Source organism: Patella vulgata, chromosome 5 (assembly GCF_932274485.2).
Source record: "Patella vulgata chromosome 5, xgPatVulg1.2, whole genome shotgun sequence".
In the NCBI taxonomy this organism is placed as follows: domain Eukaryota; kingdom Metazoa; phylum Mollusca; class Gastropoda; family Patellidae; genus Patella; species Patella vulgata.
This window is the reverse complement of record NC_065883.2, coordinates 40,874,959-40,900,970: the sequence shown is the minus strand read 5'-3', so window position 1 is coordinate 40,900,970 and position 26,012 is coordinate 40,874,959. Positions and strand designations below refer to the sequence as shown.

Genomic DNA, 26,012 nt, shown 5'->3' with positions numbered 1-26,012 from the left:
TGCCAAAGTTGCAATTTGCGATAAAAATATGAAAGTGGCGATTAAAGTTTGATTTTGGCGATTCTTTTTGAGAACTCGCTGAAAAAAATCTTAAAATTCTAATTGTATTTATCCTGTATTTACCATTAATTGATTGAGTGTCAATCATGTGGCTGAATACTGGCGATTCTTTTTGAGAACTGGCGGAAAAAAATTCTAATTGCATTTATCTTGGATTAACCATTAAATGATCGAGTGTCAATCACGTGGCTGAAAACTATAAATTAATCAACTGGCTGATAATCCGGATTGCGCTAATGACTAATACTAATCAGTTGTCTTGGATTAAAGATTAGTTGATTGATAATTGCCATGATGTATATAAAGCCTATCTCAAGTCATTATTTACTCCTACTGATTAATCTAAGCGGTGATTATTTGATGTTTCGTTTCGTCTTAAAAAAAATGGTAATACATGTAATCAAAATGGCCGACAGATCCTTCATATACGGCAAAAGCATGCCGACCGGATATCATTATTTCAAATTATATCATCACCACTGGTCGAAAACACAAGAAATCATTTCGCCATATGTATCATATTACCGTCGCTAAAATGCTTTAAAGGTGAACGACGGGTATAATTGTAAGCATCGCTTACAAATAAAATCAAAATTTATATCATTCTATGAGGGATTCAGATTATGATACCTTTACGGTACCTGAAAATAACTATAGGCCTATTGTACACGCAACACATAAATTTATAGAAAATTGGCAATCCTTGAATGAGATCTGACATGTAAATACTAAAAAAATATATTGTGCAGTACGGTGTTCAAATAGACTAAAGTCACCAAAATCGTCCGGGCAGTCAACAAGAGTTAGCACATATTTTTACTTTTTTCGGTAATGAAACATTTATAATACATTAAAATCTGATTAAGAGTAACAACTCATTAAGTAATTGTCAGAAAACCATTAGAATTTGTTTGGTTTTTATAAAGTTCTGCCCCATGCTAACGTTTAGTATAGGAAACTTTTAACATCATGGATTTAGCTGTTCAAGTCATAAAAATTCATTGAAAATCAATATACTTGTTCGTCTCGAGAACTTAAACTCTGTGTATGAATCTGAAGTCAATCGGATGATAACTTTAGCGTCTAGAGGGTCACAAGTGATCAAGGGCCATAACTTTAGCAGTAATTATCGGAAATCATTGAAAATCAATAAGATTCTTCGTCTCATGACCTCAGACACTCTGTATCAATTTAAAGTCAATCAGATATTAACTTTAGCCTCTAGAGCATTTAGAAGATTTTTTGAAGTGATCAAGGGCCATAACTCTGGCAATAATTATCGAAAATCGCTGAAAATGAATAAACTTCTTCGTCTCATGACCTTAAACACTGTGTATAAATTTAAACTGAATCGGATATTAACTTTAGCCTCTAGAGCGTCCACAAGATTTTTCAAAGTAATCAAGGGCCATAACTCTGGCAGTAATTATCGGAAATCGCTGAAACTAAATAGGCTTCTTCGTCTCATGACCTTAAACACTGTATATATTTAAAGTCAATCGGATATTAACTTTGCCTTCTAGAGCGTCAACAAGATTTTTATACGCCCACATTTGAAATGTAAGTTTATAACCCAAAGATCTCGGTTCCTTTCGATATTCGTGCATATCGGACCGTAACTTCCTGAATTATGACCCCTGATTCTATGAAAAATCACGTTTTTAGCTTGTGGACCCTATAGAAGTCATAATTTTTACCCGATTTAAAAAAACGTGTTATTATATCACCGTTACACCCTAGGGACGACTGAATTCGAATTTCATGAAAATCGGTCTAAAATTGACAGACAAAATGGCCGCCGTTCGTTCTCAAATAGCGTAAGAAAATGGTATATCAAGGTTGTGGACCCTATAGAGGTCACAATTTTTATCCGATTTTGTTGAAACTTGAAATATAAGTTTATAACCCAAAGATCTCGGTTCCTTTCAATATTTGCCCATATCTCAAATAGCGTAAAAATATGGTATATCAAGGTTGTGGACCCTATAGAGGTCACAATTTTTATCCAATTTTGTTGAAACTTGAAATGTAAGTCTATAACCCAAAGATCTCGGTTCCTTTCGATATTCGCGCATATCGGACCGTAATTTCCTGAATTATGGCCTCTGATTGTACGAAAAATCGCGTTTTTAGCTTGTGGACCCTATAGAGGTCATAATTTTTATCCGATTTAAAAAAACGTATTATTATATCACCGTTACACCCTAAGGACGACTGAGTTTGAATTTCATGAAAATCGGCCCAAAATTGACAGACAAAATGGCCGCCGTTCATTCTCAAATAGTGTAAAAATATGGTATATCAAGGTTGTGGACCCTATAGAGGTCACAATTTTTATCCGATTTTGTTGAAACTTGAAATATAAGTTTATAACCCAAAGATCTCGGTTCCTTTCAATATTTGCCCATATCGGACCGTAACTTCCTGAATTATGGCCCCTGATTGTACGAAAAATTGTTTTTAGCTTGTGGACCCATTAGAGGTCATAATTTTTATCCGATTTAAAAAAACGTATTATTATATTACCGTTCCACCCTAAGGACAGTTGAGTTTGAATTTTGTGAAAATCGCCCCAAAGTTGACAGACAAAATGGCCGCCGTTCGTTCTCAAATAGCGTAAAAATATGGTATATCAAGGTTGTGGACCCTATAGAGGTCACAATTTTTATCCGATTTTGTTGAAACTTGAAATGTAAGTTTATAACACAAAGATCTCAGTTCCTTTCGATATATGCGCATATCGAATTGTAATATCCTGAATTATGGCCCTTGATTGTAGGAAAAATCACTTTCTTGTTAGCTTGTTCTCTATCCATCTCTCGAAAATGTGGGCGTATCTTGCCTGGCAGCCGCTGGTTAGCTTGTGGACCCAATAGAGGTCATAATTTTTATCCGATTAAAAAAACTGTATTATCATATCACTGTTACACCCAAAGGACGACTGAGTTTGAATTTCGTGAAAATCGGCCTAAAACTGACAGACAAAATGGCCGCTCTTCGTTCTCAAATAGCGTAAAAATATGGTATATCAAGGTTGTGGACCCTATAGAGGTCACAATTTTTACCCGATTTTGTTGAAACTTGAAATATAAGTTTATAACCCAAAGATCCCGGTTCATGTCGATATTCGCACATATCGGACCGTAACTTCATGAATTATGGCCCCTGATTGTACGAAAATCGCGTTTTTAGCTTGTGGACCCTATAGAGGCCATAATTTTTATCCAATTTAAAAAAACGTATTATTATATCACCGTTAAACCCTAAGGACGACTGAGTTCGAATTTCGTGAAAATCGTCCCAAAACTGACAGACAAAATTCTAATGGTTTTTTGATAATTACTTCATGAGTTGTTACTCTTAATCAGATTTTAGTGTTTCATTACCAATAAAAGTAAAAATATGCGACAACTATTGTTGACTTCCCGGACAATTTAGGTGCTGTGGGCGTATGTTTGGTTGCCTGGCAACCTATCTTTAAATGATTAAATACACCAGGCAATGAGCCGTGTGCCTTTCCATTCCAGCTACCACTATATTTACTGTGGTGTCGTTACAATAGAACTATTTTAGATGATTTGGGGGGTGCGTTTTAATTTATTTTGATATAATACTTCATAATGCTATAAACTAGTGTCAAGCAGATGAAAACAAGCGTAGATGGTGTGAAATTCATTGTTATAAAATTGTCTACTTCCAAACTATGGCGGTATATTAGATTCAAAATTCTAACATGCTATCGTCTAATTTCTAACTTCTATTCGTGTAATTTCTAACTTCTATTCATTTAATTTCTAAATTAAGACAACATATAATCCAACTTCTTTATTTGTTCCTTGTAAATTTTAATTCTGTTTCATCTTATTTCTATTATGAAGACGAAAAATGTCTACTTTGTTGTCGCTTTACATGTTAAGCATGAAAGTCAAACAAATTTAGAATTTTGATACTTCTATTTAGCAACCATCATTATGACGTTGTTTGGTGTCGCCACCGTGTGCTCAATTTGATACAGACGACTCGATGTTGTTTTCAATTTCAGGATTGGTTCGGTGGTTGTACGTGAAAAGGAGTAGGGTCCTACAGTTTCCTCCCACTGCTAGACCACTACTCGCAAGCGAATTATTGAAATAAAATTGAACCATATGTTAGTCACGAAATGGCATAGTTTGTCTCGAGTGGTCGTCGAACCGCATCTCTTGACAGATGAAATTCGATACAAGAGTAGAGCGTAGTGCCGGTGTCCGGGCAAAATTTCCCTCATAGCACACTGTATGGTGCATCAACATAATGATCCTGACCAGGTGCGCAATCACCAAATGAGCACGCAGTGGCGATACCAAACGACTTCATAATGATGGTTGCTAGGCAGAAGTGTAAAAATTCTAAATTCGTTGATGGCATCAATGAAGAAGACGTTTTTCGTCTAAATAATAGAAATAAGATGAAATTTACACCGAACAAATAAAGAAGTTGGATTATATATTGTCTTAATTTAAAAATTTAAAAATTACACAAATAGAAGTTAGAAATTACATGAATAGAAGTTAAAAATTACATGAACAGAAGTTAGAAATTAGACGATAGCACGTTAGAAATTTGAATCTAATATACCTCCATACCAAACTGGAGGTAACTGTTGCCTACGACAGAGCGAAATGTTAACAGTGTAAATGGCGGCTTTCTCTTGCATTTAGAAACGAATAATTAAATGTATGTGACGTAGATATAAGTCAATTTACTGAACATCAAGTAAAATTTAGTCCACCCGTCGCAAGCGACAGGTAGTTTTAATGGCCACCTGTCAGACGAAAAAATCGTCTGTTGGCGATAAGTAGACAGGCGAACATTTCGAGTCATGTATACTCGGTGTATAGCCGCAGCAGCACCTTAAAGTAGCCCCCAAGGTGCCTAAAATTAGGTTATGTTACATGGCTGATACTGTCTAGGGACAATGGTATCCATAGTCTGAGTAAATATTTCACAAATCTAACCAAAATTTCCAGGGCTTTCCCCAAGTCAGACCACACCCAATATCAGGCCACGGGGCTAATAATATGGTCATCTGTTACATGACTGAAACTTACCAGAAACAAAGATCCAGACTTGGTAAATATAATTTTCAAAATCTAACCAAAAATTTGGTGAATTTTCCCAAGTCAGATCGCTCTAAAGTTTGTCCAACCACACCTTAAAAATGGGGCTTTTTATATGGTCATCAGTTACATAGCTAAATCTTACCAGAAACAAAGATCCATAATTGGAAAATATATTTTTCAAAAATCTAGCCAAAAATGTTGGGGCTTTTCTCAAGTCGTCCTAAAGCCCAGCTGACCAAGCGACAACAATATACATCCACCTGAAAATGATATATCAAGGTTGTGGACCCTCTAGAGACCACAATTTTCACCCAATTTTGGCCCCCATAACACTGGCGCTCCCCCCCCCCCCCCAAGATTTTTTTCAGATTTTTTCCAACAGATAAAATCATGACTTTATGATACAGCGCACAGGTGCTAACCATTCAGCCATCCACCCCCCCCCCCCCCCATAACAAATAAACAATTAACATTAACAATTAAATAACGTGTCTTAGTTTTTTTTATATTACTTGAATGAATGAATGTTGTTTTATGGCATTTCCATGTCGGTACAGTACTCTGGCCAATTTGCGCCAAATATATTTCCTGGAGCTGGGCACTACATTTTATAAGGCACTGTATTTGATTTGGCCTTCTCGGTGTAGAAAAGAACATTTCTACACATTCAGTGGCATTAAATTCTGAAGCTACTGGCCAGTGTACAAACTGGGTGATTTAATGGTATATATGAACTAAAAACATATTCAAACTAATTAATTTGTCATAATTTTGCTTCAAATCCTTCTCAAACATTGTAATTGCCAAGGAATGCGCTGCTATAAAAATTTGATCAAACCAGGTCATGTTTATGTCACATGACTTACCTCTCTCAGAAATCAGAGGAGAATTCATTGCATACATAAGACGATGTTAAACTGTTTCAATGGCATTTAGTAATTGAACTAGAGTATACAGGTCACAATTCTATGGAATACAATTACTGCTTTTTACTGAGCGACGTTTCGACTAGGCTTCTCTAGTCATTATCAAGCTATGATAAAAAATGAAAATATGACAGGACAATATATACATGTACACAACAATGCTCAGTTAATGCTGACAAACCAGGGATCTAACTTAATTACGTGTACCTAATGATAATCTATTCAATTGAACGCTAATAAGTAATAATACCAATTAACCTAAAAATTGACTAATTGATTAATGGATAAGTTGTTGTGGAGTGTACACAATGATTAGTGGGTTTTAATAATACAAACATTGAAAACAATGAAAATTGATGAAATGTTATCAACGACCCCTTTCACTGAAATAAACACAAATGATAAAAGAATAGATTGTTGTGGAGTATTTACAACGATTTGATGAGGTTTTGATAATGACAACATCCCAAGAAGATGAGATTTGATTGGTGTTATAACAAAAATAATTGATATGTGCATGTTGATGCGAGTGATTCTACTGATATACGAAAAACCCTTAGAACAATGACTGCACAATTGATCAATGTCCCTTGAAGGCTGACAATTTAAAATATTGAGTGGTACTTGACTGGATGTTATAGTGATGTAGAAAGGCAGGGTTAGAACTATTGAGTGCATTAAATTACAATAACCGCAGGCCTGAAAAGCAAAAATGCCTGAAAAGCAAAATAGTGGGGAATTATTAGTTATCATTTTTGAAAATTTTGATGGTTATTACAAACTTAAAATTATTACTGGAATATTGATAAGGTTTAAATATGATTAAAAAAGAAAAAAGAAGAATTATGCTTAGCCTTGATTATGTGATAAGAATATCATACACCCTGGGGAGGAACAATCCTTGATCTCTGTTCATCGTTGGTTTGTGTCGTCATTTTTGAATGGCTTCATGCAATCGGCGCGCTCTCTTGTTGCTTATATTCTTGCATAGTGGTTTTACGTTGGACCATTGGACTCTGTGGCGACGGTTGGAGTTCTAATGTTCAGCTACAGCTGAGTTGTTGGTGGTTGCTTTCGACTTGTGGTCATCTATCCTTTTATTTAATGGTCGCTTTGTCTCCCCGATGTATGTAATCCCACAATTGCATACTATTTGATAAACACATCCCTTTGGTTGTGGTGGTTGTGTAGGATTTTGTTTACCATTGGCTCTTAATATATCTTTAGTGCTGTAGCTTTTTGTGAAAGTTACATCTATTTCTGGTTGTTGCATTAGTAGCCGTTTGATTTGGTAGGGGACTTTGCCGTTGAAAGGAAGGAAGATTCTGACTGGGGCAGTCGGGGTTTTGGGTTTAGCTGCACTCGCCAACAGGGTCTTGTTGATGGTGTTTGTCACAAACTTCCCTGGATAGCCGTTGAAATTTGTGAAGACATGTTTGAGATGATCAATTTCCTTGGAGAGGCTCTCAGGATCACATATCTTTTTCGCACGGTTCACCAGAGTTGAAATTGTGGCCGATTTGACGCTATTCGGGTGATTAGATTTGAAGTGAATGTATTGGTCGGTGTGGGTTGGTTTCCTATAGACACTGGTATGGATCGAGTTGTTGGTTTTAGATACACAAACATCGAGGAAGGGTAGTTGGTTATCATTTTCGGTTTCCATTGTGAATTTTATACGTGGGTGTTGCCTGTTGAGCTGTTGTAACAGTGTTTCTGATAATAACAAAGGTATCATCCACTTGCCTAAAGAAGCATGTTGGGGTTACGGTGGATGTTTGAAGCGCCTTCTCCTCTAAATCAGTTAAAAATATTTCTGAAATTAAAGGGGAGAGGGGGCTTCCCATAGGTAATCCATTGGTCTGTTCGTAAAAATCGTCACCCCAGGAGAAATATGTTGAATTGATGCATTGTTTCAACAAGAGTATGATGTTGTCTGTTGATAGGGAAGTCTCTAGTAGGTTGTCTAAACTTTCTATGCCCTTGCGTAGAATCTTCAGGACCTCTTCCCTTGGTACATTTGTAAACAAATCTACAACATCATATGAGACCATCCTCCCGGGGTTTTGAATATTCTGCAGTTTCTCACAGAATTCACCTGAATCTTTGATGAAGGACGATGCAGTTGTGCCAAGTGAGGAAAGTAGTTTTGATAAATATTGGGCTGTGTTGTAGAAGACTGAATCTTGAGAACACACCAGCAGATGGGCTTTCATGGGTTTTTTATGGATTTTTATAGTAGCCCTGGCATAAGGTGGTCAAGGATGGTTTGGTCTGAGCTTGTAATAGAGAGCTTCAGAGATCTGTTTGTCTTCTTTTAGTTTTTTAAGCAAGTTTTCATGGCTGTCCTTGAGCGCGTTTGTTGGGTCTTTGCGGATTCTTCTATATGTTGCTGGATCTCGGAGTAAACCGTTGACCGTTGTGAGGTACTTGTGAGTATTCATGATGACTGTTGCTTTCCCTTGTCGGCGGAAACAATTGTGTTAGATCTGTCGTCTTTTAGGTCATTGAGGGCTTTCCTTTCTTGGCGGAAAACATTAGTCGTCTGCTGCTTGGTGGATGCCTTTGCCAGTATTTCAGTTATTTGGTGCCTTAGGTAATCGACTTTACCACCTGGAGCGAGTTGACGTAATCCTTTCTCAATGTTGACAATATAGGTGTCATGGTTCAGGGACTTTGTGGTTGGTGCAAACTTTAATCCCCTTGATAGAATGGTAATTTCGTCATCGTTTAAGTCTCGATCACTAAGGTTGACTACTGTTTTTGTTAAGTATTCTTCTCTTGATTGTCTGGTACTATTTGAAACTGGACGCTGTGGTAATGAGGATCTGAGGTTGTTGAATTTATCCACCTGCCGCTTTCTGACAGTTCCATCCAACAGGGCATTCGAACTGATTTGTTTTTCTCTCACTGTGTCATAACCTTAGGAGACAGTATGGATTGGAGCTGAATACGCTGTTGTTCAGAAAGAGTGAATAAGCGGTGCTTCTCATTTCTATTGTGCTGGATCCTCTCGCGAACCAAGCATTTGCTTGCTTTGGCGAGTATTTTCGATGCAGCAGGTGAGGTGATTGGTGATTTGATAATTAGGCCCTTGGGTACTATATCGGCATCCCTGCATCGCATCAAGAACGCAAGATTATTACATACATGTACATATTTTCCTTCTGTTCTTCGTATCTGATCAATGAGTTTGACTGCCACATCTACATACTGATGTCTGATAAACTGTTTCAATGGCATTTAGTAATTGAACTAGAGTATACAGGTCACAATTCTATGGAATACAATTACTGCTTTTTACTGAGCAACATTTCAACTAGGCTTCTCTAGTCATTATCAAGCTATGATAAAAAATGAAAATATGACAGGACAATATATACATGTACACAACAATGCTCAGTTAATGCTGACAAACCAGGGATCTAACTTAATTACGTGTACCTAATGGTAATCTATTTAATTGAACGCTAATAAGTAATAATACCAATTAACCTAAAAATTGACTAATTGATTAATGGATAAGTTGTTGTGGAGTATACACAATGATAATTACTGCCAGAGTTATGGCCCTTGATCACTTCAAAAATTCTTGTGGATGCTCTAATGGCCAAAGTTAATATCCGATTGACTTTAAATTTATACGCAATGTTTAAGGTCATGAGACGAAGAAACCTATTGATTTTCAACGATTTCCGATAATTACTGCCAGAGTTATGGCCCTTGATCACTTCAAAAAATCTTGTGGATGCTCTAGAGGCTAAAGTTAACATCCGATTGACATTAAATTTATACACAGTGTTTAAGGTCATAAGATGATGAACCCTATTGGTTTTCAGCGATTTCTGATAATTACTACCAGAGTTATGGCCCTTGATCACTCTGAAAAATCTTGTGGATGCTCTAGAAGCGAAAGTTAATATTCGATTGACTTTAAATTTATACACAGTGTTTAAGGTCATGAGACGAAGAAGCCTATTGATTTTCAGTGATTTCCAATATTTGCTGCCAGAGTTATGGCCCTTGATCACTTTGAAAAATCTTGTGGATGCTCTAGAGGCCAAATTTAATATCCGATTGACTTTCAATTTATAGACAGTGTTTAAGATCATGAGACGAAGAAGCCTATTGATTTTCAGCGATTTCCGATATTTACTGCCAGAGTTATGGCCCTTGATCACTTCAAAAAAACTTGTGGATGCTCTAGAGGCTAAAGTTAATATCCGATTGAGTTTAAATTTATACACAGTCTTTGAGGTCATGAGACGAAGATTCCTATTGATTTTCAACGATTTCCGATAATTACTGCCAAAGTTATGGCCCTTAAGTTATCATCCGATTGACTTCAGATTGATACACAGAGTTTAAGATCTTGAGACGAACAAGTATATTGATTTTCTATGAATTTTTATGACTTGAACAGTTAAATCCATGATATTAAAAGCTTTGCATACAAAACGTTAGCATGCGACAGAACTTTATAAAAACCAAACAAATTCTAATAGTTTTCTGATAATTACTTCGTGAGTTGTTGCTCTTAATCAGATTTTAGTGTATTATAAATGTTTCATTACCGAAAAAAGTAAAAATATGCGACAACCCTTGTTGACTGCCTGGACGATTTAGTTGCTGTGGGGGTATGTTTCGTTGCCTGGCAACCTATCTTTATCTCAGAAAGTGTTGTACGTCTAACTCTTCATAAAGTTGATCAATTTGTACATCAAGTGCTAAATGTTCGCGTGTGACCTTTGACATCACGCGTGCAGAAATTCCTAATCGTCGAGCTGTCGATTAGGGGAACCCTTACATTTTTGTTCTGTATAGCTCCATGAGTGTTTTTTTCGGGGAATCCAGTATTTTTCTAGTAAGATTGGATATCTCTACTTTCCATATAAAAATTGCCATACTTTTATTGGAAATAACCACCCGATAAATACTTTTCTGGGAACCCATCTTTAATTCGCATTAAATTACCGTGGCTAATTTTATTCCATTTGTTTGTCTTTTCGAACTAGCAGACGACGCCATTTTATTTTAGAACGCACTTACGGTAGTCTTAAATAACCAGACCGACAAAACTTTGGTAACTTCTCTTGATTGCATACTGGATAATTTGGACATGTGGGACTATTTTCTCAGTTACCATTAGATCCTTCCTTGCGAGGCCGATTTTGACGATTATGCTGAGCGAGCCCACCTCTTTCTTCTTTTTTTTGGGGGGGGGGGAGTGGATGGCTGAATGGTTAGCGTGCGCGCGCTGTATCATAAAGTCTGTCATTGAGTCGACTGGCGTGGTTTCGAATCCCCGGTTGTACGTGACAAGGAGTAGGGTCGCCTGTCCAACCTCGTGGGTTTTCTCCGGGTCCTCCGGTTTCCTCCCACTGCTAAAGACCCCTATGCGAAAGCGAATTATTGAAATAAAATTAAACCATATGTTAGTCCCGAAATGACCTAGTTTGAGTCGAGTGGACGTTAAACCCCATTTCTCTCTCTCTCTCTCTTTCTTCTTTAAGTCACTCCCATTTTATTTGAAGGTCGAGTTTAGAAAGGACTATTTATTGTTAATGATAAAAGTGGTTTCCGTGGTCCCAGTGTGTGATCATCAATAGTTTGCCTACTAGATAAAAGATAATATTCATAATTTATATTAATTGAGAAAATTTATACAAAATATAAACATAAGAAACGGATGCGAGAAGATTCAAACTCTCAGTTTAACCCCAACTAAACATAATATCAAGGCCGTATATCGAACTGTCAATCAAATTGACTGACATGCGGCCTCGCTCAACAACGGTCTCGCTTAGTAGGCTCTTATCATAGCAACCGGCAGTGATTTACCTTGGATTTACCAGACAGTTTTTCTATATTCAACGCATTATACATGTCCGCCTGGAAAATCGCAAGCAAAACTGACTTTTGATCGCGTCGCGGAATAGACAAATTAATTAACTAAAGTTTAAGTCTGGAAAAACAAGACAAAATGTTGTTTTTTTTACAGGCGGTATTGTTTTCTCCAATTTACTGATTTATTAATTAAATTAGTCGTGATACTTTTATCCAGATGAAGTATTTTCATCCAAAATATAATGAATTGCACTTCACAAGTTTGAAAGCAATTTTTGGCTCATGAATAAAATAATTCTATCGCTTTTACCGCGATTTGAATCGCTTTTTGCAATGCGATACCGCTTAAATTGAACCCTGACTCAAAAAGTGTAAAAATATGGTATATCAAAGTTGTGGATACCGGTAAAAGCGATAAAATTGTTTTAGGTTCCATTCGATATTCGTGCTTATCGGATCGTAACTTGCTGAATTATGGCCCTTGATTGTACGAAAAATCATGTTTTTAGCTTGTGGTCCCTCTAGAGGTCGCAATTTTTATCTGATTTAAAAAAACTTATGTATTTATCACTGTACACCCTGATTACGGTTGAGTTTGAATTTCGTAAAAATTCGACCAAAACTGCCAGACAAAATGGCCGCTCCTCATACGCAAATAATGTAAATATATGGTATTCAAGGTTGTGGACCCTCTAGAGGCCACAATTTTTATCTGATTTTGATGAAACTTAAAATTTATGTTAACATCACAAAAATCTTGATTTCTTTCGTAACATAACTTCCTGGATTGTGGCCCCTGATTGTACGAAAAATCACGTTTTTAGCTTGTGGTCCCTCTAGAAGTCACAATTATTATCTGATTTGAAAAACCGGTCGAATATATCACTGATACACCATAATGTTGGTTCAGTTTGAATTTTGTGAAAATGTGGGCGTATAAAATTCACTTTTGTTTTTAGCTAGTTCTCTATCCATCTCTTGCAAAATGGGGGATCACGGTGGCTAAGTGGGTAGGGCGCTGGCTCGCTAGCCTGGAGGTCGGGTGTTCGATCCCTGCATTGGCCGAGAAAGTTCATCCCGATTTTCCGGCGTGGTTCTCCCTTGTCAGTGATGCAGGGCAGAGGGGCTGACAAGGACAGCTGTCTAGTCGTTCGGATGGGACGAAAAACCGAGGTCCCGTGTACTCATTGGCGTGCACGTAAAAGACCCCTTGACAGTTGGAATTCGATATAAGAGTAGGCCGTAGTGCCGCTGTCCGGGCAAAATTTCCCTCATAGTACACTGTCCGGAGCAAAACAGTAGGACGTTAAACTCCATTTCATTTCATTTCATTTCTTGCAAAATGTGGGCGTATCTTGCCTGGCAGCCGCTGGTTTAGCTCGTGGTCCCTCTAGAGGTCACAATTTTTATCCAATTTATAAACCGTTTGAAAATATATAACCATTACACCCAAAACTGTCGGATAAAATGGCCGCCCCTCGCATGCAAATATTGTAAAAAATTATATATCAAGATTGTGGACCCACTAGAGACAACAATTTTCATCCAATTTTGATGAAACTTGAAAGGTATGTTTATAACCCAAAGATCTTGGTTCCTTTCGATATTTGCACATATCGGACCATATCTTCCTGGATTATGGCATTTGATTGTACAAAAAATCACATTATTTTTTTAGCTTGTTCTCTGTCCATCTCTTGCAAAATGTGGGCGTATCTTGCATGGCAACCGCTTGTTATAAACCCACATTGTAATATTGTCATATATGGTGAGACGAAGAAGCCTACACCGTGTTGAAGGTCATGAGTTGAAGAAGCCTTTTGATTTGTATACGCCCACTTGGAAATGTGTTCGTATATTGCCGTCGCCCCCGTCTGTCCGTCCGTCTGTCCTTCGTCCACAATTTCTTGTGAACACTCTACAGACTATATTTATCATCTAATTGTTTTGACATTGATATGTGTTGTTTGCATTAGTGAGATGAAGAAGCCTATTTAATTTCAATAACTTCTGTTAATTTCTTCTGGAGTTATGTCCCTTGTTTCACTTTGTTGCACCTTGTGAACGCTCTAACGACAAAAGTTATCAACCGATCTGTATGAAATTTATATGCGTTATTTAAATTAGTAAAACAAAGAATCCTATTGAATTTCAGCAATTTCTGTTAATTACATCTAGAGTTATGGCCCTTGTTTCACTTTGTTGAATCTTGTGAACGCTCTAATGACAACAGTTAGCATCCGATCTGTTTGAAATTGATATGCATCATTTAAATTAGTAAAACGAAGAAGCCTATTGAATTTCAGCAATTTCCGTTAATTACACTTTGGTGTACCTTGTGAATGCTTTAACAACAAAAGTTATTATCCGATCTGTATGAAATTTATATGTATCGTTTAAATTAGTAAATTACTTCCAGAGTTACAGCCCTTATTATCTGATCTGTATGAAATTTATAGGTATCGTTTAAATCAGTAAAACGAACAAGCCTATTGAATTTCAGCAATTTCCGTTAATTACGCCGTGAGTTATGGCCCTTGTTTCAATTTGTTGTACCTTGTGAATGCTCTAACGACAAAAGTTATTATCCGATCTGTATGAAATTTATATGCATTATTTAAATTAGTAAAACACATAAGCCGATTGAATTTCAGCAATTTCCGTTAATTACATCTAGAGTTATGGCCCTTGTTTCACTTTGTTGAATCTTGTGAACGCTCTAATGACAACAGTTATCATCCGATCTGTTTGAATTGGTATGCATCATTTAAATTAGTGCAACGAAGATGCCTATTGAATTTCAGCAATTTCCGTTAATTACACGGTGAGTTATGGCCCTTGTCTCACTTTGGTGTACCTTGTGAATGCTTTAACAACAAAAGTTATTATCCGATCTGTATGAAATTTATAGGTATCGTTTAAATTAGTAAAACGAACAAGCCTATTGAGTTTCAGCAAATTTCCGTCAATTACATCTAGAGTTATGGCTCTTGTTTCACATTGTTGAATCTTGTGAACGCTTGAACGACAAAAGTTATCACCCAATCTGTATGACATTCATATGCATCATTTAAATTAGTGAAATGAAGAAGCCTATTAATTGTCAGCAATTTCTGTCAATTACTTGTAGAGTTATGGCCCTTGTTTTACTTTGTTGAACCTTGTGAACGCTCTAATGACAACAGTTAGCATCCGATCTGTTTGAAATTGATATGCATCATTTAAATTAGTAAAACAAAGAAGCCTGTCAAATTTCAACAATTTCTGTAGATTACTTCCAGAGTTATAGCCCTTGTTTTTAGTTTCTAGAACCTTGTGAACCCTCAAACGACGAAAGTTATAATGTCATCTGTATGAAATTGTCTATTAAATGCCCCCTAATTACCTACAAAAGAATAAATATCCGACAACTCTTGTCGACCGCTCAGACGATTTAGCTGCTGTGGGCGTATGTTTTGTAGCCTGGCAACCTATCTTTAATGGTTTCTGACAACGTGGAACAGCCAAATTCATGATATTAAATGTTTTGTATACTAAACGTTAGCATTCGACAGAAGTAGAAGCCATACAAATTCTAATAATTTTTGTTTATTATTTAATGGATTGTTACTCTTAATCAGATGTTAGTGTGTTGTAAATGTTTTTATTAACGACGAAAAAAACTATGCGACAACCCTTGATGACTGCCTGGACGGCTTAGCTGCTGTGGACATTTGATACTTTGCCTGACAACCTATCATTACCTACGAAACAATAAGTTTGTGACAACCCTTGCTGACTGCTCGGATGATATAGCTTCTGTTTGCGTACGTTAACTTGCTTGGCAAGCTATCTTTGATTTGACCAAACTCTATTCTTTTATTTTTAGGTCATATTAAAAGAATGTCATAGTGCATTACTTGTTACAGATGAAAACGTGAATGGACATTTAGTTGTATGTATTGTAGGTTTTTATCCGCCCACATTGAAATGTGGTCGTATATTGTCGTCGCCCCCCGGCCGTCCGGCGTCCACAAATGCTTGTGGATCCTTTAGAGGCTAAAGTTAATATCCGATTGACTTTAAATTTATATACAGTGTTTAAGGCCATGAGACGGAGAATCCTGAAATGTGGTCGTATATTGTCGTCGCCATCCGGCGTCCACAAATGCTTGTGGATCCTTTAGAGGCTAAAGTTAATATCCGATTGACTTTAAATTTATATACAGTGTTTAAGGTCATGAGACGAAGAAGCCTATTTAGTTTCATCGATTTTCGATAATTACTGCCAAAGTTATGGTCCTTGATCACTTCAAAAAATCTTGTGGACGCTCAAGAGACTAAAGTTAATATCCGATTGACTTTAAATTTATACACAGTGTTTAAGGCCATGAGACGAAGAAGCCTATTGATTTTCAGCAAATTACGATTATAACTGCCAGAGTTATGGCCCTTGATCACTTTGAAAAATCTTGTGGACACTCTTAGAGGCTGAAGTTAATATCCGATTGACTTTAAATTTATACACAGTGTTTAAGGTCAGTGATTTTCGATAATTACTGCCAGAGTTATGGCTCTTGATCACTTCAAAAAATCTTGTGAATGCTCTAGAGGCTAAAGTTAATATCCGATTGACTTTAAATTTATACAAAGTGTTTAAGATCATGAGATGAAGAATCCTAATGATTTTCAACCATTATGGCCCTTGATCACTTTGAAAAATCTTGTGACGCTCTAGAGCAGTGGTTCTCAACCTTTATTTGTCAACGGCACACCTTGGAACACATGAAAAAATAGCGGCACACCTGGATATATATATAGAAAAAATATTTTAATTATGCAAAATAAAAAGATGGTAAGTCAGACAGAATACAACCGTAGACAGAGACCAGTCATAGACACATAGAATGACTCAAACTAAGTAAAGAAAAACATAGCTATAAACTTATCAGTAGACATCAGTGAATACTCAATTAGGATCACATGGGTTTTTTTTTTCACATTTTCTTAGTGTGCCGTTCAAAATTTCGCAGCACACTGGTTGAGAACCACTGCTCCAGAGGCTAAAGTTATCATCCGATTGACTTCAGATTGATACACAGAAGAGTTTAAGATCTTGAGATGAACAAGTATATTGATTTTCAATGAATTTCTTTGACTTGAACAGCTTAATTTGATGTATGCCGCCTGTTCGCCACGTGGTTGTGATTGGCATTCAAAGTTCGATGTAATTAATGGTCAAGCAAGGCCATATATACATGTATATGATTAGAATTTTAAGATTTTTTACCGCCATGTACTCCAAAACATTATCGCCATTGCTAATTCTCTGGCCAGTACATTTTCATTTAATTCATCATCCAGTTTCTCCTCCAATGCCTTTCTAGGCATTAAACAACAGCAGGAGAAAAGGCGACTTAATTTCAAGTCCCGTAATGATGAATGCTATAATGATACTTTTTCCATTGCAGAACTTCGGGATTCGCTAAAGCGAGCTCGGGACACTGCAACTGGTCCAGATAAAATACATTACCAAATTCAAAAACATCTTTCTTTTTTCCACTCTCTTAATTTTACTGAATCTTTTTAACCGGATTCGGGTTGATGGGAAATTCCCCCCTTCATGGCATGAAGCCACAAGAATTCCCATCCCTAAACCCGGTAAAGATTATACGAATCCTACCAACTATCGTCCGATCGCTTTAACTAGCTGTATTTGCAAAACCATGGAGAGATCGATCAATCGAAGACTTGTTTGGTACCTTGAGTCCAACAACCTCATTTCAGACCTCCAATGTGGATTTCGGTCCCAAAGGAGCACTCTTGATCATCTTGTTCATTTTGAAACGTTCGTCAGGGACGCTTTCATCCAGAAGCAACATTTGATCTGGAGAAAGCATATGATACCACATGGAAACACGGTATCATGCGCGACCTCCATAACCTCGGCCTATGAGGTTGCTTATCTATCTTCATTAAAAATTTCCTGGAAGATAGGTCATTTAAGGTACGACTGGGATCAATATTCTCTGACCCTTTTCCTCAGGAAATGGGGGTTCCACTGGGAAGTATTTTATCTCCAACTCTTTTTGCGATAAAAATTAATGGTGGCACTTCCGGTTCGCTAGACAAACTTCATATTTTGTGTACGCTTCTGTAGTGTCTTAACTGGTACAGAAAAAAAAAAATCATGGCAATCTGAGCTATTTTTTGTCGATATTTTTGAAAAATTTGATCTCACATAAACAAATTTGTCGCATGAAAAACGTCAAAGTGGAAATTCAAAATTTTCAATTTTTCAAAGCACCCAAATTTGAAGATGGGCCAGGCTATCCAGAAATGTATTTACTAAGGAAATAGGAGACAAATTCTCCAAACCACAATCTATTGTGCTTATTTTCAAGGTGTTGTTTTAATGTAAATTTTTTTACTATTTTTTTACTATTTTTATACGCCCATATTTTCATGTGGACGTATATTGTCGTCGCCCCTGTCCGACCCCAATTTGTTTGTGGACAGTCTACAGGCCACAATTTTTATCCGATTTTGACGAAACTTGAAATATAGGTTTATCTCCCAATGATCTCGGTTCCTTTTGATATTGGCATGTATTGGACCATAACTTCATGAATATATCACCGTTACACTGTAATGTTGCTTGAGTTCGAATTTCGTGAAAATCAGACCAAAACTGTTGGCAAATAGAGTAAATATCTGGTATATCAAGGTTATGGACCCTCTAGAGGTCACAGTTTTGATCCAATTTTGATAAAACTTGAAATACATGCTTATAAGCCACAGATATTTGTGCATATGGGATTGTAACTTCCTGAATTATGGCTCTTGATTGTACAAACTTTAGAAGTCACAATTTTTATCTGATTTAAAAAAAACATGTGTCAATATATCACTGTTACACACTAAGATCTTGGTTCCTTTTGATAATCGCACATATCTGAACGTAACTTCCTGGATTATGGCCCCTGATTGTTAAAAAAATCGCATTTTTGGCTTGCAGATTCTGTAGAGGTCACAATTTTTTTTCCGATTTTAAAAAAACTTCCTGTATTATGGCCCTTGATTGTACAAACTTTAGAGGTCACAATTTTTATCCGATTTAAAAATAAACATGTGTCAATATATCACCGTTACACACTAAGATCTTGGTTCCTTTTGATAATCGCACATATCCGAACGTAACTTCCTGGATTATGGCCCCTGATTGTTCGAAAAACCGCATTTTTAGCTTGCAGATTCTCTAAAGGTCACAATTTTTTTCCGATTTTAAAAACCGTTTAAAGATATCACCATTCCACCATAATGAAGGTTGAATTCAAATTTCGGGAAAATTGAAATGAAAATGCCCAATAAAATGGCCGCTCTTTGTTCAGAAATTGTGTAAAAGTATGTAATATGAAGTTTATGGACCCTCTAGAGTGTAGCAATATAGTCGTGGCGACATTGTTTTTAAATTCATAGACAAAGAATAGAGAAATAAGATGACTTTATATTTATTTCATTAATTAATATATTTGGCAACTTTGGGTATAAATGACATATTGTTATATAAAAAAGAGTTATTTAGCCAAAACATGTGTCTATAAAATACCACAGAGAGCACATGTGCAAGGAAAAGTACTATTGTGTCATTGGGTTTAATTTAACCAATCATTTTGTTAATTACGCAAGTTCAGGGCCATGAACACGCTCTGTTATGCGTGATATACGTGAGTGCTATATAAGATATCTATTTGAAACTTTCAAGCAGACTTCCATTAGATTCCTGAGAGGTTCCATTTGAGTCCCTAGACAGAGAATGACTATAGTTAATATTGTAATATGTACTGTACATTGTACCATCTGTAAGCAGCTATATGATATATAAAATGTAAAAACGAACTGTTGCATTGTTATAACTGAGAAGTAAATACACAACGTGAAGCAGAAGTAAAGACAGCTAGAGACAAATTCTAGACGATCACAAGGCTACTAAGATATGTAGTAAGAAAAGATGCATGGGTCGTACGTAGGATGTGGCGACCGGAGTTGGTTCCCCCGCTCTCCACGTCTGACAGAAGGCCTATGGTGCTACAATAGGTCACAATTTTTATCCGATTTTGATGAAACTTAAAACATATCTTTATATCCCAAAGATCTCAGTCCCTTTTGATTTTCGTGCATTTCAGACCATAACCTTCAGGATTATTGCCCCCGATTGTACAAAAAATCATCTTTGTTTTTAGCTTATTCTCTATCCATCTCCTACAAAATGTGGGCGTATCCTGCCTGGCAGCCACTGGTTCATATTCAAGTCAAAATGGCATCTACCAGCTGACTGAAATCAAAATTTGGCTCTCTACATTTTATAGGCATTCCTTCAAGGATTCAGAAAATGTAATTCCTGTGTCTGCAAGTAAAATATCGTAAAATTGATGTTGACTTTTCACGTTTTAAGACGGTTGCACTTAAGGTTCAATAGACAAGCTTCATATTTTGTGTACGCATCAGTAGTATCTTAGCTAGTACAGAAAGAAAATTTCAAGGTAATCTGACCTCCTTTTTTTTGATTTTTTGGAAAAATTTGATCCTTAATTTATCCAAGGGGAGATATGTTAGGAAATTTCTAAAGGCATTGTTCATGTTGCATCAGTCAGATGTACTTACTTTCCAAATTTCAGAAAAATCGGGCTAATATTAAAGAAGTTGTCAGATTGGTCAATGGACAAAATCACAGCGACGAATTTTCGAAAATCGGAAATTGGAGTTGTTAATGAATTTTTTCAGGGCACTCAAAGAAGAGGGAGTTAGTAAAATAGGTCAAATAGTCACAAAGTTACAGATAAGTAGGTCAATTTTTTTTCGGCAGTAAAATTCAGTGATTTCGGTTTCGAAAAACGTTTGGAAAATACATTCATTCTAAATCCACCATCATTCTACAGGGGAGTAGGTCAAAGTTTCAGAAAGATCCTATTGTTAGATTCTGAGATATAACCTTGGCAGGAAAAACACAAAACAGTAATAATAATAATAATCTTAACAAAACAGGACTATTTGCTGGCGATTTTGAATACCGCCGTAGTGTGCAAAAGAAACTGAAGATGGGCTAGACAGATCAATTCATAAATACCTTCATATTTAAATATGCATTTAAATGCTCAGGGCAAGGTTTGATTCATCACACTATTTTTACCCGTTCCAGGTGGAAGTAAAATCCCAGGAACGAATGAACAAACCTGGAACGGTTGCCTCACTCAAGTCAAGTTGAATACAGCGCAATGTGTATTGTTATTTGATATACAATTTATAGTTATTCTCGTTACATGCGGATTGGCACATGTTTTGGGGCAGGTGGGATTTTATATCTGTATGGATTGAATTTGAAATCACTACTAATGGTTAAAAAAGATCAACAAATCTGTTTTCATTATATTTATGAAACAGATAATATAATAGTAGATAACAGAGATAATGAATTTCATACACATACACATACCAATGCATACATACAAGCTGAAATTCTGAGTACTAAAGAAATGTGTGAATATCTATTTACATTATTATTGGTATCTTCAAATTTGTACCATATAACCCGATTCCTGATGAAAAAAAAACATATAATAATTCAAACATCAACCCGACCATTTCAGATGTCGCTTCTTAGCGTTTCACAAATTGTGCGTGCAGAGCACTTGGTCAGCAATCAAGAAATGCCATCTTGATCAAATTAACAGTTCTATTTATACATGTAAAAGCGTGAACGAGAGAGTTTATTCAGGGTTCATATTGGAAAAATTTTGGTGTCGTGGCGACTGCAGTTCGGTTGCTTTATTTAAAAAGATAACTGATATAAACTATGAAATTGACTGAGTTACATATATCCATTTGAGGTAGCCAAGGTCCGAAAAGGTAGTTCTGAGAAAAAGCAAGTGTTCTCTATCATATCAATAATCCGAGGGAGAATAGGTTTAGCCATTTCACCCTTAATTTTAATGGGCTCTTCTATTAAAAGGCAATAATGATTGGATAATTGCTGATAGTTTCAGCCAAATAGCGAAAATTACCGAAGTAATCACGTGAATATACGTGCATGTTTTAGTTAATACGTCGCCATTTTGGAGTAATTGAATTCAAAGCAAAAACAAAATGGATAGTAATACGAAGTGAGACGAATAATCAATCCTTTTTATTCGCCCACATTTTCATGTGGACATATATTGTCGTCACCCCTGTCCCTCCGTCCACAATTTGTTTGTGGATGCTCTACAGGTCACAATTCTTATCCGATTTTGACGAAACTTGAAATATAGGTTTATCTCAAAAAGATCTTGGTTGCTTTCAATATTGGCATGTATCGGATCGAAACTTCATGGATTATGGCCCCTGTTTGTCCGAAAAATCACGTTTTTAGCTTGTGGACACAATTTTAATCCTATTTTGATGAAACTTGAAATGTAAGTTTATAACCCAAAGACCTCGGTTCCTTTCTATATTTGCGCAGATCGGACTGTAACTTCCTGAATTAGGACCCCTGATTGTACGAAAAATCGCTTTTTTAGCTTGTGGACCCTATAGATGTCATCATTTTTCTTTGATTTAAAAAAAAAAACGTTTTAGTATATCACCGTTACACGCTAAGGACGGCTGAGTTGGCATTTCGTGAAAATCGACCCAAAGCTGACAGACAAAATGGCCGCCCTTCGTTCTCAAATAGCATAAAAATATGGTATATCAAGGTTGTGGACCCTGTAGAGGTCACAATTTCTATCCGATTTTGTTGAAAAATGAAATGTAAGTTTACAACCCAAAGATATCGGTTCCTTTCGATATTCGTGCATATCGGACAGTAACATCCTGAATTATGGCCCATGATTGTACGAAAAATCACGTTCTTAGCTTGTGGACCCTATAGAGGTCATAATTTTTATTTGATTTAAAAAAAAAAAACGTTTTAGTATATCACCATTACACCCTAAGGATGGCTGAGTTCGAATTTCGTGAAAATTGGACCAAAACTGACTGACAAAATGGCCGCCCATCGTTCTAAAATAGCGTAAAAATTTTGATTTTGTTGAAACTTGAAATGTAGGTTTATAACCCAAAGATCTCAGTTCTTTTCTATATTCGCGCATATCGGACCGTAACTCCAAGAATTAATGCCCCTGATTGTACGAAAATCGCTTTTTTAGCTTGTGGACCCTCTAGAGGTCACAATTTTTATCCGATTCTGATGAAACGTAAAATATATCTTTATATCCCAAAGATCTCAGTCCCTTTTGATATTTGCGCATTTCAGACCATAACTTTCTGGATTATTGCCAGGGAATCACGGTGGCTAAGTGGCTAAGACGCTGGCTCGCTAGCCTGGAGGTCGGGTGTTCGATCCCTGCATTGGCCGAGAAAGTTCATCCAGATTTTCTGGCGTGGTTTCCCCTTGTCAGTGATGCAGGACGGAGGGCCTGACAAGGACAGCTGTCTAGTCATTCGGATGAGACGAAAAACCGAGGTCCCGTGTACACATTGGCGTGCACGTAAAAGATCCCCTGACAGTTGGAATTCGATATAAGAGTAGGCCATAGTGCCGCTGTCCAGGCAAAATTTCCCTCATAGCACACTGTGTGGCGTATGCCCGTCTTCATTAGCCCAGTTCGGAGCAAAACAATAGGACGTTAAACCCCATTTCATTTCATTTCATTTCATTTCTGATTGTACGAAGGGGGGTTGGATGGCTGAATGGTTAGTGTGCGCGCGCTGTATCATAAAGTCTGTCATTGAGTCGACTGGCGTGGTTTCGAATCCCCGGTTGTACGTGACAAGGAGTAGGGTCGCCTGTCCAACCTCGTGGGTTTTCTCCGGGTCCTCCGGTTTCCTCCCACTGCTAAAGACCCCTGCGCGCAAGCGAATTATTGAAATAAAATTAAACCATATGTTAGTCCCAAAATGACCTAGTTTGTGTCGAGTGGACGTTAAACCCCATTTCTCTCTCTCTCTCTGATTGTACGAAAAATCGCGTTTTTAGCTTGTGGACCCTATAGAGGTCATCATTTTTCTTCGATTTAAAAAAAAAACGTTTTAGTATATCACCGTTACACGCTAAGGACGGCTGAGTTCGCATTTCGTGAAAATCGACCCAAAGCTGACAGACAAAATGGCCGCCCTTCGTTCTCAAATAGCATAAAAATATGGTATATCAAGGTTGTGGACCCTGTAGAGGTCACAATTTCTATTCGATTTTGTTGAAAAATGAAATGTAAGTTTACAACCCAAAGATATCGGTTCCTTTCGATATTCGTGCATATCGGACAGTAACATCCTGAATTATGGCCCCTGATTGTACGAAAAATCACGTTCTTAGCTTGTGGACCCTATAGAGGTCATAATTTTTATTTGATTTAAAAAAAAAAACGTTTCGGTATATCACCGTTACACCCTAATTGGACCAAAACTGACTGACAAAATGGCCGCCCATCGTTCTAAAATAGCGTAAAAATATGGTATATCAAGGTTGTGGACCCTATTGAAGTCACAATTTTTTTCTGATTTTGTTGAAACTTGAAATGTAGGTTTATAACCCAAAAATCTCAGTTCTTTTCGATATTCGCGCATATCGGACCGTAACTCCAAGAATTAATGCCCCTGATTGTACAAAAATCGCTTTTTTAGCTTGTGGACCCTCTAGAGGTCACAATTTTTATCCGATTCTGATGAAACGTAAAATATATCTTTATATCCCAAAGATCTCGGTCCCTTTTGATATTTGCGCATTTCAGACCATAACTTTCTGGATTATTGCCAGGGAATCACGGTGGCTAAGTGGCTAAGACGCTGGCTCGCTAGCCTGGAGGTCGGGTGTTCGATCCCTGCATTGGCAGAGAAAGTTCATCCAGATTTTCCGGCGTGGTTCTCCCTTGTCAGTGATGCAGGACGGACGGACTGACAAGGAAAGCTGTCTAGTCATTCGGATGGGACGAAAAACCGAGGTCCCGTGTACACATTGGCGTGCACGTAAAAGATCCCTTGACAGTTGGAATTCGATATAAGAGTAGGCTGTAGTGCCGCTGTCCGGGCAAAACTTCCCTCGTAGCACACTGTATGGCATATGCCCGTCTTCATTAGCCCAGTTCGGAGCAAAACAGTAGGACGTTAAACCCTATTTCATTTCATTTGGATTATTGCCCCTGATTGTAAAAAAATCACGTTTGTTTTTAGCTTGTTCTTTATCCATCTCTTGCAAAATGTGGGCGTATCCTGCCTGGCAGCCGCTGGTTAGCCAACATATTGACGATGGAATAGATGTGGATGCAGATATCGATGAGGATCTATCCAAAGCCTGAAGAAAATTAGGATCAAAAGGCAATCTTTTCCGATAATTCTGACAGTGAACTGTGATTGAAGGTTTTCGTTATGTTCAGAAAAGGATTTGACTGACTGTTTTAAGTTGACTATACCCAAAAATACTTTACAAAGGAACACTTGGGCGATAAATACTTTCAAGTCTTGGAGTGTGTGGAGAAATAATCGAAATGTCGACGGAAAGAAAATTCTGAAAGATACGCAACCTATCTTTTGTACCTTGTAAATGCTCTAACGAAAATTTATGAAATTTATATGTATTATTTAAATTAGTGAAACGAACAAGGCTATTGAGTTTCAGCAAATTTCCGTTAATTACATCAAGAGTTATGGCCCTTGATTTACTTTGTTGAACTTAGTGAACGTTCGAACGACAAAAGTTATCATCCGATCTGTATGGAATTTATATGCATTATTTGAATTAGTAAAACGAAAAAGCCTGTCGAATTTGAACAATTTCTGTAGATTACTTCCCGAGTTACGGCCATTGTTTCATCTGTATGAAATTGTCTAAATAAATTCCCCTAAATTACCTACAAAAGAATAAATATGTGACAACCCTTGTCGACTGCTCGGACGATTTAGCTGATGTGGACGTATGTTTTGTTGCCTGGCAACCTATCTTTAGAACCTTGTGAACCCTCAAACGAAAATTATAATGTCATCTGTATGAAATTGTCTATTAAATGCCCCTAATTACCTACAAAAGAATAAATATGCGACAATCCTTGTCGACTGCTCGGATGATTTA

At 36.9% G+C, this 26,012-nt stretch overlaps 1 protein-coding gene across 1 annotated transcript in view; it reads left to right on the top strand.

Annotated features, from left to right (window-relative positions):
* The window catches only part of LOC126821486 (AT-rich interactive domain-containing protein 4B), a 338,016-nt gene that overhangs the window by 21,030 nt on the left and 290,974 nt on the right, over window positions 1-26,012 (top strand). The window contains exon 3 of the mRNA XM_056101477.1: window positions 15,801-15,866. Within this exon, the coding sequence (XP_055957452.1) occupies window positions 15,801-15,866 (66 nt within the window). The remainder of the gene's footprint in view (window positions 1-15,800; window positions 15,867-26,012) is intronic.